We start from the raw sequence: 19,066 nt of genomic DNA on the forward strand, positions 1-19,066 counted from the left end.
AGCCTACGACATTGATCGATGTGTATAATAATATTATGGTGTTTTAAAAAAGAAGAAAAAAAAAAAAAGAATGTAATTTTTTACCATGGCAACCCCTAAAAAGTTTGTTTCTGTCAAAAGAAGAGCGTTCTACGTTAATCGGAAGATTGCGATCAGTTGATTTTTCAATTTTATACATATTTTTAAATATACGGAGTATCGTGAGCAACATTTTTTTTACTGTCCATATCAATCGCAATATCAATTTACGTCACAAAGAAGACTTATACTCGTAATACTAAGTCTCCGGTTGACGTTTGAGAAGTGTATAATCTGACGACTTGTTCAATCATTAATTCAATCTCACAAAATAGTTATAATTTAATATGAACTTTTAATTTAGGAGAATAAGATTCTCGGTTAATATATCGTTGTGTTACGATCGTGAAATTTTTGGTTCAATACAAATGTCAGGAAAGAAATAATAACCGAAGTGCTGCAACGCGTTTCTTTAAAATTTTTTTAAAAAATGTGAAAAGTGAAAGATCAGACGAGTCTCTTCACGGAATCTTTCTTTTAACATAAAGAAACTTTTCAGGGGGTGTCGCGGTAGAAAATCGTGAATTATGGTTTTCTCAAACACCTCGATGTGTATACAAGGTGTAAATATATATTATCAAATAAACCGTAATTCGTAGACAACCAATTTTCCGCTCCTTCATCGGGATCATCGTGTATTCTGGACTCGGTCGTAATATTTGGCGGGATTCTGATGATACGAGCTGCTTCTGCGCTTTGACACAGTCTCAACTGGCGATGGTTGTTGGCTCCAAATTGGGTTACGATTACTTAAGAAATCGTGAGTTGCGTTTTCAATCGTTAATATTACAGTGTCGTAGGCTGAAGGTAAACAATCGAGCTATTCCGATGAATTCTTCTCGCTGTTTCGGTCGGTCCTGCTCCTTTTGAAAATCAAGCTTTTCTGCTCTTCGTCGTTGATCCTGTCCGAGTCCTGTGCACGGAATCGTTGACGATTACGCGTCATCGGATGTCGATCGGCTGATCAAACAACTCGCGTTCGTCGATATTTTTTGTTCACATCAGACTTTTCCTTATCTTAATCTTCTAATTTTCAATCATTCACTCTGTTATTTTCTCAATTAATTGATATTATAAGCAAAACACGATTTCACGTCATTAATCAATTATCATCACCTGTATATATAACTATGATATAATATCGTTATCGAACCCTTTCTTAGCATCCTGTTTACAGATTCGAATGCAATATTGAAATTCCTTCCTGCGAAAGCAATAACTTCGTCCAATCGATCACTCTGGCAACAGATCGAAGTGCATCTGAATCCAGAATTTCAAGACTAAAAGTGATTCCGCATGAATTAATTAAAGTATCCGAACGTCACTCCTGGCAATTTCAAGCGCCGATATAAATTCACTTCAGGTTAATTGAAATGTCTTCAAGCCTCAAGTTGAATGAATTCGCACTTCAAGCGACATTGAGAGAACTCGAATCACGTCGGTTATATTTAAAGTAGAAAGAAAAAAAAAAAAAACTTCTCAGCTGCAAGTGTTGTTATTGTTATACACTTGACTTCGAGCGCAGTAAATTTCCCGAATCTTTATCAGCTGCGCAATCTTTCAAACGACAAACGAATACCGCCACTTGTATTCATTTAAAAAATTACAGGCACAGTAATAATACGTTTAAGACGTTTATTGTACACATACGTGGAAATCGACGACGTTTAAGATTTCAAGTGTGAGAAAAAGTGAAAATAAAAAATAATGTAATCAATTGCTGTATAAGGTATCGGATAACGTCGAAGAAATATACGTGGGAAAAATTAGTTGAAACAGATTGAAAAAACAAATGTAACACGATGCTATGGGATATAGGTACGTATACGCGCATAATAATTTACTGCTGATAAAACATTCAATTTCAGAGAAGATAGAAAGAAGAAAAAAAAAATACACTCTTGTATGCTAATATGAATAGTATGATAGCTCGGCATTGGCTAATTTGAAATTCAAATATCATATAGGTATGGATATGCGAGTGAATAAATCACCAAGTATTTCATCGCATGTATCGTATTAAACGTGTAGAATAACAGAACCCGCGTTCCAATTTCCAAATAAATTACAAAAAATAAAACTTTCAGCAATACGAATGCATAAATAATTATATCGAGATAAACTAAGGTGACTACAGACTCGTTACATTTGTTTTGATACGTTGTCGACTCTTTATTTTTTAATGGTTTTTCAACCGTTAAGGAAAAACAATTTAACGATGTCCTGTTTTACGCTTTTATACTTATCACGATCAACTTGGCTTGTCATTTTCAATTTTCATTCCTTTCGTAAAACCATTATCAATACCCAAATTAATTATTCGATATTACAAACATATTTAATATGTTTTCACGTTATCAACTATATATAGATAAATGCGTAATTGGTCCAAGTCTCATAAACAAGCTGTCAAAAACACTGAACGACAGCATATATTTTCCGTTTAAATATACGTGCTAATATAGTAATTAATGCGTGGTGCAGTAATTGCTGAAACAGCCGTCAACTCGACGTTGGCGATAAAATCTGACTAATTTCGTAAACGAAATGCAAAAATTTTGCATAAAACGTTACAAATATTACAAACATGTATGCCTCATATATTATCACGGCACTTTCATTACGGAAAGGTTCAACGGCTTGCGAAAGGATTAATTTTATTCAATTTCTTTTATTTTCACCAACGCGAGCGGACGAAAAAATAACTCAAGTCCGTACGTGTATGTTCGAATATATTGGTACGAATGTTGAATTAATCATATGGGGAATACCGCACGTTTTAAAGTACGGACTCTTGTTTTGCGTAATTCTATTTTTCAATTATAACCGTTGGTACAGTAACGCGCAACAAACGCCGCTATATATTTCATCCGTCTTACATTTTCTCGATCACCGCTGTAATCGAATTACGCTGCATGCCAATATAAAAATAATTTTTTCTTACCCCGACATCGTAAATCGAACGTAAAATGTGTGATATTTTATTCGCAGGATAGAGGGAGAGAGAAAAAAAAAAAAAAACTATAACAGAATTTGACGAGCAACGAGAATTTTCGTCAAGACTGTACGAAATTTCGAGGATAAATTTGCACGAGATCCCTTCTTGCCATATTCAATCATATTAGGTAAACTCCAACGACGATGTGCATACATCTTAAACACGATATAGGTAAATATATAAGAAAATTAAAGACATACGGCACGTTTTTATATAATACTTGACGGAACTCTTCGAGAAGAATGCAAAGTCAACAGACGAAACAGGTACAACAGTGGTGATGGCCCAAGGCTCGAATGTAAAAAGATGGAATTCCCGGCGTGATAAGTGCCTCTTAAAAAAAGTGAATGAAAAAAATTTCGAAAAAAGCATATGCGCACGTAAGCGACAATTGTACCATGCAAATTTTTCCCACCACATATATTTATTTCACAACTCTGAAATTCCCACGCTCTCACTACCTCCGTTTACAAAAGTTTTCAGATCATCGTCGTACGCGTAGGTATAATATAAATATTATTCGATGGATTATGCAGTGTAATAAGAAACTCACCAGCATAGGTGCTTCTGAAGCTTTCGTGGAGCTTGAAGGTGAACGGTATGTGAACCTTCATCATCTTCATCTGGGGTATTCGGGGCGCGTGAGGAAGAACGCCGCCACCACCTCCGAACATCAAGTCATCCCCGTGAACTCGAAGTACCATCATATTCCTGCAGGGTCAAAGAGGGAAGCATTTCTCATTCGGAGGAAAATCAGTCATTCATAGTTATGTAGTAATGGAAAATATCTCGTAAGGTATTTTTCAGTCAACCCTTTCAGTCGCGCAATTCAGTTACGAAAATACAAAAAAACATTCAGAATTTTGCATGAAAAAAAAAAGACACGAGAAAAAAAGGGTTGACTTTTAAATAAGTCCTGGATAAGTAAATTGTCGCAACGGTATACAAGATATTTTTCTATCGATGAAAATGTGGTTTGTATTAAATGACCGGAATCAAGAAGAATATCAACATCTGGCAGATTTGCTGATTACTGGTAAAACCTCATTTTCATATCGTAACCGAAACTCTATGATATACTCTTTGGTTATGGTAAAAAATGAAAATGCTATTTAAGACATTTGTAGTAACCACATATAGAAATTTTTCTCTTCTTGATTAAGCGACATTTTTTTTTAACGAAAACTTCTTTCTCGACGTACTAATATGAATATGCTGCGCGTGCCATAAATCATTGTAACGGAAGGACTTCCGATTGAATAAAAAAAAGTTGAAGAAAAAACAATACGGAGCAGAAAAAAAGAAATGAAAAAAAAAAGGAATCAGAACTAGATAGTACGAATGAGTATATATACTTCTTAAGAAATAAAGTTACCGTAAAAAGGGGCAACTTTGTCAAGTCTGATTTTCTTTAAAAATAAATAAAATACAAAAAAATATAGGCAACCCAGTTTCCAAATTACTTTCGAAATTTCCAAAAGAGAAGTGAAATACGAGGATGGATTGAGTAAAGTAGAAAAAAAAAGCTTGTACTCTAAAATCAAAGTTCTGATAAAGTATTTAAGGCCCCGTGTTACCTCGCGTCGTGAATAAATTTTCAAACTTAGTTCAAAAATCGTTTTACTTTCAAACCCCGTTCACAGGGCTTCGATTCAATAGGAGAGACGAATGCGATTCGAAAACGTGTGTCTGCGCCATATGAAAATAAAATATAGCCTCGACATTTTTCGCTGATTTTACCGTTGGCAAACTTTATCATCTACAGGCGGCAGTTTTTAACGCGTAGAAAAATAATTACCAGGATAGAAGTTAGGCACGCATGTTATTTTTTTTCTTCTTCCCCACGTGAACAATTTATGACAAGTTGACCCTACGGTTTTATATTCTCAAACAAAATAATCCACGTTTCCATGAGTAATACCCGGATACATGTTTACATGGTTGAAATATTTTAAGGTGTTTATTAACATCTTTCGTACATAAATTTTCGTTTGTCATTTCGCCGCTTTTCATTGACCATACGTTATTTTATTATGGATTTATGTTAAACACAGAAAAACATCGAATGAATATATTGATATTGTACGCGGCATTAACAATGTTTACACACTGCGATTCCTTGCAGATTAATCGACATACAACCGCTCGCAACGCCTGAAGTTACATACGCCAACAACGGACTCTCAACACCACGTGTCCCAAGCAGTTTTTGCAGATATATTAAAGGCGGCATTTGAAGAGAGATTTATCGATACGAATCTCTGACGTAAAACAATATGACTTAAGGCTAATATGATAATTCTGATAAATTGCCAAACGGTCGTACGAATTTTTCAGCACTAAAAGAAGAGGCAAGCTCTAAAATAATGACGCTTATTAATAAATCACACAGAGTGGTTTAAACGATCTCTTTAAGAACCGGAATCTTTAATCGTTTTTGTTAGATCATCGCATACAGTTTCGTTGATCCCGTATAACTTGTATACCTACGTCAGATCAATTAATCATAATTTGTTAACTTACACAAATGATGATTGGTACGAAAAAAACCTGACAAGTAAATTAAATACTAACAGCAAAAATAACGATAAAGAATAGACTCAGATTATGACAAAGAGACGATAAACGAGTTACTGAAATAACAAGAGGAAGGGAAAAAAAACGCGGAGCGATTCTATTTAGCCCGATAATATAATTCATAATTTTTTTTTTCAGCTATAAACTATCTGAAACTATACTTCGACAAGAAAAACCTCCGTAAAGAATGAATTCTATCCTTGAGAATTTAAACACGAAGTTTTCAATAATCAAACTTGTAAACTTGAAAATTAGTCCGGAAGATCAAAAGTCACCAGGTCAAGGACCTGGAGCGCTTGTCCTGGAAGTCGAGTTTCACCAGGAAGCGGACCCGGAGTGCAGGATCCACGGAGATAGAGAACCCGGTACTCGAAATCTGCGGAGCGCGATTCCGATACGTCTTCTCTACTGCGCGGTTGTTTCCGGACTGAGGAATTCGGCTAGCTGATTTTCGTGTATATAGATCGATCACGTCGGGAGAAAAATTTCTGATCATCCGAACATCCAAACCTTGGGTTTCTCACTTTAATACTACGTATGATGATATCCCCGAAGCACGTGCGTCATTTGCACTTCGGTCAACATGCGAGCTTATCATCTCGTCGAGAAAGCTGTGTGTGCATAACGGCATACGCTCCGAGCGCTGGATGAAATATGCTTACTTCGTACAATGCAGACTTGCGCAAACGTGCCGTATGCACGTACAATGCATACCGTACCCTTTGTCTCCCGAAACCAGCGTGCACAAAAACAATCACAACCGTCGTCGTTGTAAGCACAATCATCCCATCGCACTTCCGGTTCATATTATACAAATTATACAAATCAACGAAGATGGGTGAAGAAAAGAATATAAAATTAAATACTGCAATATCGATCATCGTTGTACAAGCGATCGTCATCCTGCGCTGCGATTCGAAATTGTAACAACGTATCGCCAATTCCAATGATCCAAGAAATTAATTATTACGGGATATGTTGCAGCGAAGTCGAATTATCGTGTTCGTGTAACTCACGCGTTGTTGTAGATGCATGTATGTATATGTCTGCGTATACAATAATACGGGCACGAATGTTACGTGCGACTTTAAAGTTAATTGCGTGTTCTACCTTGTCTACACTGCTACACGTTCACAATCGATAAACAACTGAGTAGGTTTCAACTCTTTGCCCACGGAATGTTATCTTATAAGCAATTGTGTGTGTGTGTGTTTTTTTTTCTCTTTTTAATCCAAGACTCGCACGCAGTTCTTCCTTAAACTCTCCGGGCAATAAAAATAACAGGCTGAATTTTGCAATGTTATTGAAATTATGCATCTTTAGAAAAAGTCGTTATTTTGCAACCTTAGAGAATTACCCGAAATTTAGCAACCCGGCAATCAACGAACAGCAAAAACGAACTCAGATTTTGTACATTCAACTTCTTCAGGTATTCTAAAGGTGCGGAATAGTAATTGTTTGTTGCAGCGTTTCGATACGTTATACATACGTTACTAACTTCAGCCTCGTATAAAAATAGTGTTAAACAAAAAACAGTTACACGAAATCCGGTCATACATCAAAATCGTCATTTTTTATACCTGACTTGGGCACATGTTAGACAAAATTTAACCGGCGTATATCGTGATGTAGAAGCATTCAGATGATGGGAAACCAGCCATTTCAATCATCATTTCATACAATCAGCTCTATTTTTTTATTTTAAATTGAACGAGATTATACAAACCTCCCGATACAAACCGTAAGTGATCGTTAAATAATTATTGGTCTTTAAATCAGGCTGTAACCAGTGATGTAAAACTATTTTTGCAACTCGAAATTTGTAAAATGCAAAACGACGGAAGTACCTTATCTTTTATATCCAATACCGAATTTTACGACTATGTCAATATTTTTCATCAATTTGTTGACAGCTTGTGCTCGCGTCTCTCTTTCTATCTTTCTCTCCGACTCTTTTTCGCCATTACTTGCAAACCCGCGACCTTCTTGACTTTGCGGGTTTGTCCAAAACGATCCCCGCACGCCTTACAACCGTAAATAACAAATAGACTCGGGGCCGCGAAGGTGCGGATTTTGTATGCGAGAATTTCATGCCTTCGGCAATGCGCGTCACGTTAAATATATGAGAAATATAAATCACAATCACAAATGGATAATTTATCGGTATACGATTCCGAAATATTACCTTCGCGGCTTTTTGATAATAAACAGGCAAGACCGCCACAGTCAAAAGTCGGTAAGTTTGATAAGCAAAGAAAAAAAATTGACAAAATTGAGTAACACAACAATTTGACTGGCATCGATGACGGTGAACAATAACGAAACGACGTCTCTTTTGCACAATACAATAGAAATGTATCTGAAAATATTCGAATATCACAAGCTGAGGTATCAACTATTTGTGAAAATATTTTTATAATTAAGACAAGCTAGTTCGGGATAATCAAAGTTTTGTGACTGTCGTACGATTCTAACGTTAATTAAAAATCGTCATTTCCATCGTGAAAATGTTTTTCAACAATTTATTCCGTATACACACGCGTTACAGCCATATTAAATAATGTGTACAAATTCCTCAAATGTTTGTCGCATAATAATTCGTAGTGATCCGGTTGGCGAGAAAAATGAGTTCAATAACATTAGAACCGAGTGAAAAACATCCGAGAGTTCAATCATTTCGAACGTTCCAATTATGTAAAATCTTTTCTTAATTTGCTGACAACTTGTATCATCGACTTCGCCTTGATCAATATCAACCATATGTATCTTACAGTAACGAAGTTGTTTCATTTTCTAAGCGGCGATCTTCTGTTTTCTTAACTTTTGACTGTTGGACTTGAGGGAGATCCAACAAAAAGTTTTTACGCCCAACAACGCAATCTTTACATAATACAAGAACACGTACACAATTACAAACTTATAACAACTCGCAATAAATTTACTTTGAAAAACATTTGGCAGAAGACGTTTTTCTAATTTAATTACAATTTCTTTCTATATTCATCGCTAATAAGCAAAAAACAAAAAACAAAAAGGAAACCCGTGCGTCAGTCGCGATCTCCAGTCTTCAAGTCTACGTATCGATTCGCCTGATCTGACCACGAATATCTTATTTTTCAGCGCAGTTCTTTCAACAGGCAGTAACTTGAGAAGTGTCTAAACACGTGAGATAGATTTCCTCTCAGAATATTCGGCGCCCGTATAACGTACATATAAGAGTTCCGAGTTTTGACACGCAGTGGTTTCGAGAGCATGCACTCAACTCCAATTTTCTTCCGAGACGAGTCAAGTGATTTTTTTAGACAATTATGACGATTAAAACAGAGTCTGGTTAGAGTGGATCATGGAATAATTGAGGCGTAAAGCATCGTTGGGACTGAAATAACGATATATACCGAATAACTCAGCGTCGTATTGTTTGTAGAAATATACATGGTAAGAGAAGGAAAACAAAATTGTATAATCAGAAAAGACTGCAGGGCTTATTTATTGTTTACAACGGCTGTTGATGAATTAGCCGATTCATTCGTAATTCTATCCCATCGTATTATACATACAAATATATACATATATATATATATATATATATACATATATATATACGTGTTCGTGAATCCTCGATCATTCCAAGCGTGCGGCGTGAGTGTATAATTTATAAAGATTATCGGTTTCTCGAATTTTCCGAACTTTCTAAATTTCATACGGTTTGATGCCTGCTAGGTGGATAGGCGGGAGGATGTATAAAGTATGCGTGGATAATCGAATATTAAATAGTCATGTAGCTTCAGGAAAGTTTCGCGTCAGCCAGAAATGATACGGAAGCCTGTACAAGCCGACTTATCGTTAGTCACTGCTGCTGCTGCTGTTAGCTGCACCGCGACTCGTGTAAAGCGATATTACAAACTTTACTAGCGTTGGTATCCACACGGCGACGTATTCATAACGGTACAATAATCTCTACAATTGAACGACAAAGTGGATAACAAGTTCGTGAATCAGAAGGGTAAATCTGACCTGAATTGAATCGGAGAAAATTGAATCGAACCTTTTCTCTCTCTTATATATACGTATACACACATACGTCGTCTGCAACGAAGGAGGAATTTTTGCATCTTCAATAACGGTATACATGAATGAAGAAAAAATATTTCATTATTCCCTTTGCATCAATTCACGAGGCAATCAATTCCTTTTGTTACAAACGCAGCTCTGATTGTGCTCAATTATTATTAACGAGAACTCGTACATACGCATATGTATATGTATAATGTGTACATATATTGTCCACGATAAACCGGCTGGACTTCGGAGATAAAGCACACTCGGTAATACCGCGTGATGTAAGTGACAACAAAAATGGGGTTGCAAATACGTGGCGACGACGAGAATAAGACAAGTTGTCGGTGAAACCGAGTTTGGCTCGGCAAATAACCAGACGACAAAATTTCTCTCATAAAATTAATCAAGCCAGTTGTGAAGAATTAAATTGGTCAATTTGCCTAATCGGCGCAAATGAGGGTCTCGCATGCTTTGCAACAGTCCATACGCCATTGCAAGACTCTTGTAATTTGAAAGGCAATCTCGCGATTAGACGTGTTTTCTTCTATCATCGTCTCGTCTCTTTCATTCTCAACTTATTCGATGTAAACCAACCATTGCGTTATCATTGATGAAGGTAACGCCGATAGGACTTGTGACATTGGTTGGTCGATTTTAAAACACAGGTAATAAAGAGAAAAGAATCGTAACAAGAAAATACAGCGCACACACACACACACACACACATATATATATATATATGTATGTACATATTATCAACCTGCAGTAGTTCAAGGGTCACGAATGAACGTTAACGAAAATTTATAACATCCTTGATGCATCCCTGTTACATGAATACTATATGTTATCTAACAACGTCGCATAAAAATATCGTATTTATAGTCCGATACGAAAATAAAGTATCTTCCGGGTTCTGACGCGTTATAAAAAAGTCGAATTAAAATATCCAGAAATATACCGTTTGTTTTACTGGTGCACCGTATACCAAAATTCATAACTAATAAAAGTATTTTCCAATTCTTATTCGAAAAAATATAAAATAAAAAAAAAAAAAAATAAAACAGCCGGATACGTTCGAGGTGCCGGTTGTCAATTTTTTTTTCCAGGCATAACGAGACATATTGCTGCGTGCATACGGCAATACTCTTCAAATGGTAACATGAAGTAGTAAATTTAATTATACATCCGCATATTTTTTACAAGTCAAAGCCGAAGCGATAAAAATGCAAAAAAAAAAGAACAATTTGATCGTGAACATGTTCTTTTACGAAGAATGACGTCGAATTTATGAAACTATCAATTATAAACGCTATCGACCTAGGCAGGATATTAGGAACTTTTAGCAGTATAAAACATTACTGCAAATGTGAATTTTTTAAATAATTTTTTTTTTGATTTTTTTTACCCAACCTCGCATTCATCTACGTTAAAAATTTAAAAAGGAAAACAAGAACATAAACGTGGCTCTGCAAGACCGTGGGAGAATTGCAGCAATAATTCTTTATTCAACTCACCGTGTGAACACTGGGTCTTATTTAGGAAACAGTCGTTTTCCGAATATCAATTTTTGTGGAACAACACTGAAACATTTTTGAGTCTGCCAACTTATGGATGATAATGTAGTTAAAACTTTGCGAAGAATCCCTGAATTTTTTTCACATCTCTCAAAAGTCATCTCGTCACTCTCCCACGATCCTTGAAGTAACCTTATCGTCTAATTCCTGTCCCCCTGTTTCCATTCTGGCTCACGCCGCTCGCTTTTCGCCTGACTCTGCTAATTCTATTCCCCACCATTTTTGATTTGCGCTTCTTTCGCTTACTCCGCATAACTTTTCTTACCGATATTGTGAACTGCACACTCCCTTTAAACTATTCCAAAAATTTTTCAAACAAATATATAGTTGATATCGCAAACATCCGAACCTCCGGTTGTCCCAGGGCGTAAGAGCGAAGCTGAACCAGTTTATTTCTTACCGCTCGGGGATAAACGACGTTCACGGATGTAACAAGCTTTTAAACTTTTTCTTTTTCTATTCATTCTCATCATTGTTTACCTTATTTTTTTTCCAAGTCCTACGCAGGTTAAATAATTCTCATTCGGAACCTCGCGATCCTCGTTCCAAATTGCCAGTAGATTTCTCTCACTGCGTTAAAATAACGAAATACCATGTATATATATATATATATATATATATATTATAAGCACAATAGCATTGAGAGTCTCTGTTCCATTCATTCGATTCAAGGTCTAGCATTGACCTGGAAAGAAAATCAGTGTGCCTCTATCTAGCTTATACGGGGAGAGTTTTACAGGTAAGCCGATTACATTGTATGTTTGTTGGTAAAAAAATATATATATAAGCCCGAAATCGTCGATTAAAATTTCGCTGTGTAAATGCGTATTATACGTATGTAATACATAACATGTACAGGTACGATGGAACGTGAAATCTACTGTGCAGAAACGAACTTTAACGAGGCTAACTTTTGCGAATGCTACGAGACCACGACGAGACGAGAAGAAAACTTACGATTAGGCACATTAGGCATATCGTTTCGCACGCAGGTGAGAATATTTCATCTTTCCGCGAGCCTGCATGCATGTATAATATGTGTATGCGTGTGACGTGGAAACATCGCTTGGTACATGTAGAGAAGTGTTGTAGGTATAATATGTACATAGGTGTGTATACATATACATATATGCGCGTGTGTAAAACTTGGAGTTGAGAGGCAAGTTACGTACAGAGCTTGACACAGATTCTCGATTCCGAATGTAAATAAAAATAAAACACGACCTTCTCATTGTCAGTCTAACTATTCATGTATTATACATAATATATGAGAGGAATCTGATTACCATTATGTTTGACAACATCCCAATTCACGATCACGATAACCATGTCAAAAATTAAAACAAAAAATTGATAACTGGAGAAACGTTTTTTGTCCGTCGAAGCTTATGATAAGCCTGTGCTATATATATATATATATACCATGAAATTTATTGATTTCGTCGATGAATTTTTCCTATGTTGGTATGACCCCCGAAAACCTCTTCGAAAAATTTCAACACAATTTAAAACAATCAGTAATCAAATCGGAGGTGCGGTATGGACTATAATAGATTTTGAATGGTACGAAAATAGAAAAAGGAAATCAAGAAAAAATCCCTAATGGAATCAAAAAACTTCGCGATCAACCGTCTACTTATGTTAATTGGTGTGAAAATCCCCATATATAAGCAATTGATACTTCGTTAACTGATGGATTTCAAGAACAAATTACGGGATTCAACATAATGGAATACAGATGATATTTAGGAGAATTTTATTCTTCCCTTTTACGTGGTTTTTATAACTCAGATACATTAATTTTATAGTTTAAAAGTAAAAACGAGAAACTTGTATATATGTATATATGTATGTATCCGTGATTTCTTGTTGAAGATTTTTTATGAAAAGAAAGAAAAAAAAACATACAAAGAAATTCGGAAATACGGTTAAAACAAGTTTCTCGTTTTTACTTTTAAACTATAAAATTATCGTATCTGACTGTGAGTTAGAAAAACCACGCAAAAGGGAAGAAGAAAATTCTCCTAAATATCATCTGTATCCCATTATGTTGAATCCCGTAATTTGTTCTTGAAATCCATCAGTATATATATATGTGTATTTCATACTTGAGATCTGTAGTATATTACAAAGTTATCAATTTTGCCATCGTACGCCCGCAGGATGCAGGAAGGTTTCAAACTTTCATTTGTGCGCCTCGGCACGAACCGACTGTCGGACTGACGATAATGAGAAATAAATCATCGTACGAGCTTTTTTCCGTTAGGTTATAAAACCGTGTCACTCGTTATTCGGGCAGTGACACCGGTAGAAGACTTACGGGAATTTCCTCATTTGTTCATTCATTCATCCGCCCCGTCTGGCTTCGCAACTGCTCGCGATAATACAATTCATAATATATTGTTATAACGACTGAACGAAGACAAAATGAATATCTACATTGAAGTATGAGAGTGGAAAAAGTTGAATGAACGTTACGAGGAACACTGACTACGAGAGAAGGTTTTTTGGTAAATCTACGTTAGCTTTGTCCCGTTACATGGAGATGTGTGTCAGGTAGATTTCACATGTACGGAAAGCGGAAATGTCGGATTGTGAAAACAGATCCTACACGGGTAAGTATTTCTCTACATTTTACTTCAACATCCCGCATGTTGGGGGCGGCTTCGTGATTTATATAATGTATAAATTCGTTGATGCTCCGGAGGGAATTCACCGTCGTGGGAGTCATGTCGGGTCGTTAAAATTGCGTTCAATACACATAAAAGTAAGCGATTTCGGTTCCTACATTCATATTTTACTCACGTATCAACAACGTATTATAATTATTTCCTGCTCAAACTAATCGTAAAAAATCGACGTCGAAAACGAACCAAACGTGCGAGTCTCTCGATATTTCGCTTCGATGTAACACATACCCATGTAAGATAATACTCATCGATTTTCCAAGTAGGTTTTTTTCACTTTTTACCCAATCTTTTGTTTCGCAAAACGGAATTGAATATTCTTATATTAATTACTATATGACCGCATGTCGATAGTGGCGTAGAAAAGAAAATGTGACTATACTTGTAACGATAGCAATGACGTGCAGTCGAAGCATATTTACATCTATCTATCTATCTATACCTGTGTATATATATATATGTAGTTAGGACAGTACCTCATGATAAACAGGATGACCCCGCAGAAGCATATCAATACTGCAAGGACGGAGAAAATATTGGACAACTCCGCCACGGAAACCAGCATCGCCGTCATTATTCTTCTTGTTCTTGTTGGTAATATTTAGCGTCAATTTCCACCACTTTCTTTAAACACGTAACAAGAACTTCACTGAAATATATAACAGGGGGTGTATATTTTTATTGTATGAACTTTTTAAACAGCACAGATATTATAGGGTTACTATTATTATTATTATTATTTATCAATAATTCGTTGACGTGTTTTACGTTATTACATTTGTTTCTTATTTTCTCGATGATGTTATTATCAATGTATGGTCACAATGCACAAATCGAAGCACGTGACTCAGACTGTGTTTTTTAGCACCGATCTACATATTAATGTGGATAGTAAGCATATATTTATACAAGTACCCTACAGATACGTTAACACGTACGTTCAAGCGTGTGTTTATTTTTCACGAAGTGGGATGATAAAAACTTTTTTTTTTATCAAATATCGCGATGAAAGAAATCCAGTATATAGCAGATAAGTCCACGTAGATGCGGAAGTTTATCGATTTTAAATATAACACCGTAGATATTAAGATTTTTATTTCATCGGTTTTACCGATGAATAAGACATATCGATAATATATATATATATATATGTATACATATACAGTCGAAACCGATTACTGCATCGGTCGATCGATATTTCGTTCACTCATATAATAATTACAACCGTCGGTGACGATAATAATATATAGCAGAAATAAAATAAAAATTTCCATTTACCGCGTCGTTGATCGATGTGTAAAATAATACAACGAGTCGATGACAAGTAATACTTGTATTATAAATTAAAAGAAACAATAGATAACAAGGAGAAAATTTTTTTAAATTAAAAACAAAATAAAAAAACAACGAAACGAACGAAATTCACACAAATTATTCACACACACGCGTAGAACCGTACCGTGCAATGATTTGCATTGGTGGAAGAAAAAAAAAAAGGAAAAAAAAAAAAATGTCGCGATGATACGTCACTAAATTTCGTATAATTACCGATGTATGCGTGTGAAAATAAAATCGTACTTTCGTGTGTGATTCGTGCGTGTAGTTAGGTAGGTAGGTAGGTAGGTAGGTAGGTAGGTACACACGCCACCGCCTTAATCCTCAAGAAATATTTCGAAGGAGCCCGAAGACGGTCGCGCGGCTCTCACCCATCGCGAAGTACGTACGATTGAGAACTGGCGTGGAGAGAGCGGCTCCCCGACTTAATACCCCGTGCAGCTTTTTTTGTTTAGCAGTGTCAAATCGGCCGACGCGCAACTCGCGGCGCGCAGCTCGCGCCGAGACTTCTCACGGACTTTTCTCACTGCACTTACGGGAGAGTGATGCGAGTAGCGAGCGAATGCCCGACTACTTACTTGCCGCTCGCCCACGCAAAATCCTTCCCTCGTAATTCGAAAGGCTCCCGCAGCTCCGGCAGACTCCAGTTTTTTTTTGAAATTTATTTTCGTACTTTTCCCCCAGTCGCCGATTCGTTCTTAACATCTTTTTCTTTTTTTTTTTTTCTACCATGAGTCAGGACCTTTTAAATTACGAGTGCAGAAACGCCGCTGCTCGAACTAACCGACCCGATTCACTGTTAACACATTCGCTGTTTCGTACAGTATAACGGTGTAAAATCTTGATTTTCGTTTTTTACGATTTACTGTCTATTAAATAATTGTCAAGTATATTGCGAAATAGGGATAAATTTTTTTTTTACTATTTACTTTGTTATGTTATTCTGGCATGGCGAATGAAGCGCAAATTTTGACAGAATAAAAAAAAAAAAAAGGAAAACAACTGAATATCTGAAACGTGTTTGAAACATCTAAAAATCGTAGAAAAATAGTATTTCTTTACTGGAATAAAGGCATTTTGATTCAATCTTTTCATTTTAAAGTGAACGGGTTAACGTAGCGAAAGGACCAATGAATCATCGGTTCCGTACAATTTATGGATGCATGTGAACCTGACGACGTTGCGATCGATCGAATTAGCTTGCTGTTGTATGTTTCATCATTCTCTTCGTTAATCACCCGCATCATGACTATTTTATCGAATCCGGCGCCAGCGAAACCCACGTGAGCAAAAAAAATTTCCGACAAATTGCCATATATGCAATGCCGAGTAGGTGTGCATAAGGAATTCGCGTAAGGTAATTGTCCCAGTTATTGACCTTGTCTCAATTGTTTTTTGGCTCTGTCTCTTTGATGCTTAGCGTTCAAATTACCAAGAAATAAATTTCTACTGCCCAACTCTCTAGCAACTGGTTTTAGTCATGTGGAAGTTCACAATTTGTACCGTCAATTTATAATTTTGAAAAATATAAGGTTCAATAATTAGGTTTAAGCGTGCCAATAACTGGTACATGGTTTAAGAATTATAGTCTCACTGAAAGGAAATTGCGGTTGACTCATAGATTTTCAATAGCAATAATGCAGTTATTCAATCGAATCTCATTAGTTCGTCTGTATGTTATATTTGTAACGATTGTACATTCGTAATCAGTATTTTTTTAAGCTGTCTCGAGAACATTTGTTAGAGGGAATTTATTTCGGAATAAAAGTAACGACTTATTTTTCATTCACATAGAAACAGCCGAGCCTTATAAATTTTTTGATGAAAAAGTAATTTGTAAAAGAATATACAATCTCCCTGACGTTGTTGATAACAAAGATTCTATACCCGAAATGCAGTTGTAATTTTTTTAGTTTTCGTTTCCTAAAATTTTTCCTGTACCACAGGGATTTTTTTTTAGCAAAATGTAACTACTGCACATATTATCTTCACCAAGACTTTATAAACCTTGATCTTTCTTTGTTTTTTTGTTATGTTTCTTTCCGTAAGTCCGATATCATACGGAAATTTAGCTGCAGTTTCAAGTACGCGCATAATTGCATCCGCATCATGATGCGGAAGTCTGGAGTTGTTTTGTTTGTTTTTCCTTCCGCTTTCGTAATTCAAATAAATCGTTGTCGCTTATCATTCATCTCTTATTGTCCGTCTTATTAACCTCTGTGGATATGTACATACTATATATAATCCACGGTATCCTCCAGGGATAAGAAAACCGGATATGCTCTTGACTAAATTAGGGTATATCGCCTTGAGGCAGAGAGTGTAAAACGCTGCAGAGAGCGAGAGAGAGAGAGGAGAGAAAAAAGAGCGTTGGATGACCGATTTATTTACGACGTAAATATTTTTCGTCTCCACAGCTCGCGGTAAATGCGTTCAGAATTTGCATCGATTGGTTTACGATTTACAATGATTCGCGTAGCAGTCAACTGCAAAGAAATAAGAATTTTCCAATTCTCAACATTTTAGAGCCCGTTTGATATTGAGATAAAGGGAAGCGGTGCCGTCATTGTTTTGTTTAGAAGATAAGCGTACCACATGCAATATAGGCGTGAGAAAATATGTGATGAGATGTAAGGTCCTTGAAAAGGTTGAGAAAAAAAAAAAAAAAAACCAATGGCATTTCGAAGGTACAGATTCGGATGACGTAGGTAAAAGGAAGCTGAAAGCTACCGATAAACTGGTCATTGTTTCTTTTTTCACTTTTCATATTATTTCGTCGGAGGAAATATAGAAAACATCAATCGCAGGGTGTAGAATCTAGACGTGTCTCTTATTTAAAAAAAACCTCGAAATTAGACGTTTGCTCAACTTGGAGCAAAAACGACTAGCAAGAAACCGGTGCAGTTCGTAATTTGAAATTTTCAATATCACGATGAAAACGATCGTTACAACTTTTGAAACGATACATTCTAATAATTATAACGACAAGTGGAATCTTTTTAGATGCTAATTTATTGCATAGGTATGAGGTCACTTTTTGTGACGCAGGGTGCGACTCAACCGAACAAATAAACTTATACCCTGATCCTTTTATCACAAGGATCCTCAGCTTCGTTTAAATATCGTCAAAAACAGAATTTGAAAAAAAAAAAAATAACAAATAAAATATTTTCAAATAAAAGTAACGGAAAATAGCTTAATTAAAGCGTCAAGTGAGGAAGTAAGCCAGATTGCGTCGTGTCTAAGTCTGACAAACGCAAATAGTCAATTATCAGGTTTGCACTAGCAATTTAATTCAAGGTCAAACGCAATCCGCGAGTACATAGACAGGGATCTGCATAAATATATATTTATTCGCGAGGAATTCGCGTGTGTGTCAATATAAGATCTAATTTCGAGTTTACCGATGTTTACATATACATATAAGAGAAAGAAACGATTATTTACCTGGCATCACCAGACATTAAACCGTCAATGAAACGCACTGATTAGGGTAAAAATTCACCCCCATCATGCGTCTTCATTCGCGCACACGAGACGTTGGACGAATGGTGCGTGTAATTATGAATTACCTTACGAAAATAGTGAAATTATAAGATAACAAGCTACCGAATTGACTTCGTTCCTGCCGCGCCACGATAAGCGGTTAATTAACGACGTTTTTTTTTCCCCTCGAGAGCACGTGCGAATCGCGATAAATACGCCGCGTTCATCGACGACCGGACAAACGTCGTACGGCAAACGTCAACGCGCTCTGT

General features: G+C 36.1%; 1 protein-coding gene across 7 annotated transcripts in view; it reads right to left on the bottom strand.

Moving 5' to 3' along the window:
* The window catches only part of LOC107222447 (cell growth regulator with RING finger domain protein 1), a 55,025-nt gene extending 36,115 nt beyond the window's left edge, over nucleotides 1-18,910 (bottom strand). For 2 of the 7 annotated variants that reach the window (XM_046732838.1, XM_015661823.2), the window contains exons 1-2: nucleotides 14,450-15,239; nucleotides 3,630-3,787 (exon numbers count right to left, since the gene is read on the bottom strand). In XM_046732838.1, coding sequence (XP_046588794.1) covers nucleotides 3,630-3,787; nucleotides 14,450-14,547 — 256 coding nt within the window. In that variant the 5' untranslated portion in view covers nucleotides 14,548-15,239. The other 5 variants (XM_015661822.2, XM_046732835.1, XM_015661821.2 and 2 more) reach the window with 5 other exon arrangements.
* Between the last annotated feature and the right edge of the window lie 156 nt (nucleotides 18,911-19,066).

The sequence above is a fragment of the Neodiprion lecontei genome, chromosome 2, assembly GCF_021901455.1.
Source record: "Neodiprion lecontei isolate iyNeoLeco1 chromosome 2, iyNeoLeco1.1, whole genome shotgun sequence".
Classification (NCBI taxonomy): domain Eukaryota; kingdom Metazoa; phylum Arthropoda; class Insecta; order Hymenoptera; family Diprionidae; genus Neodiprion; species Neodiprion lecontei.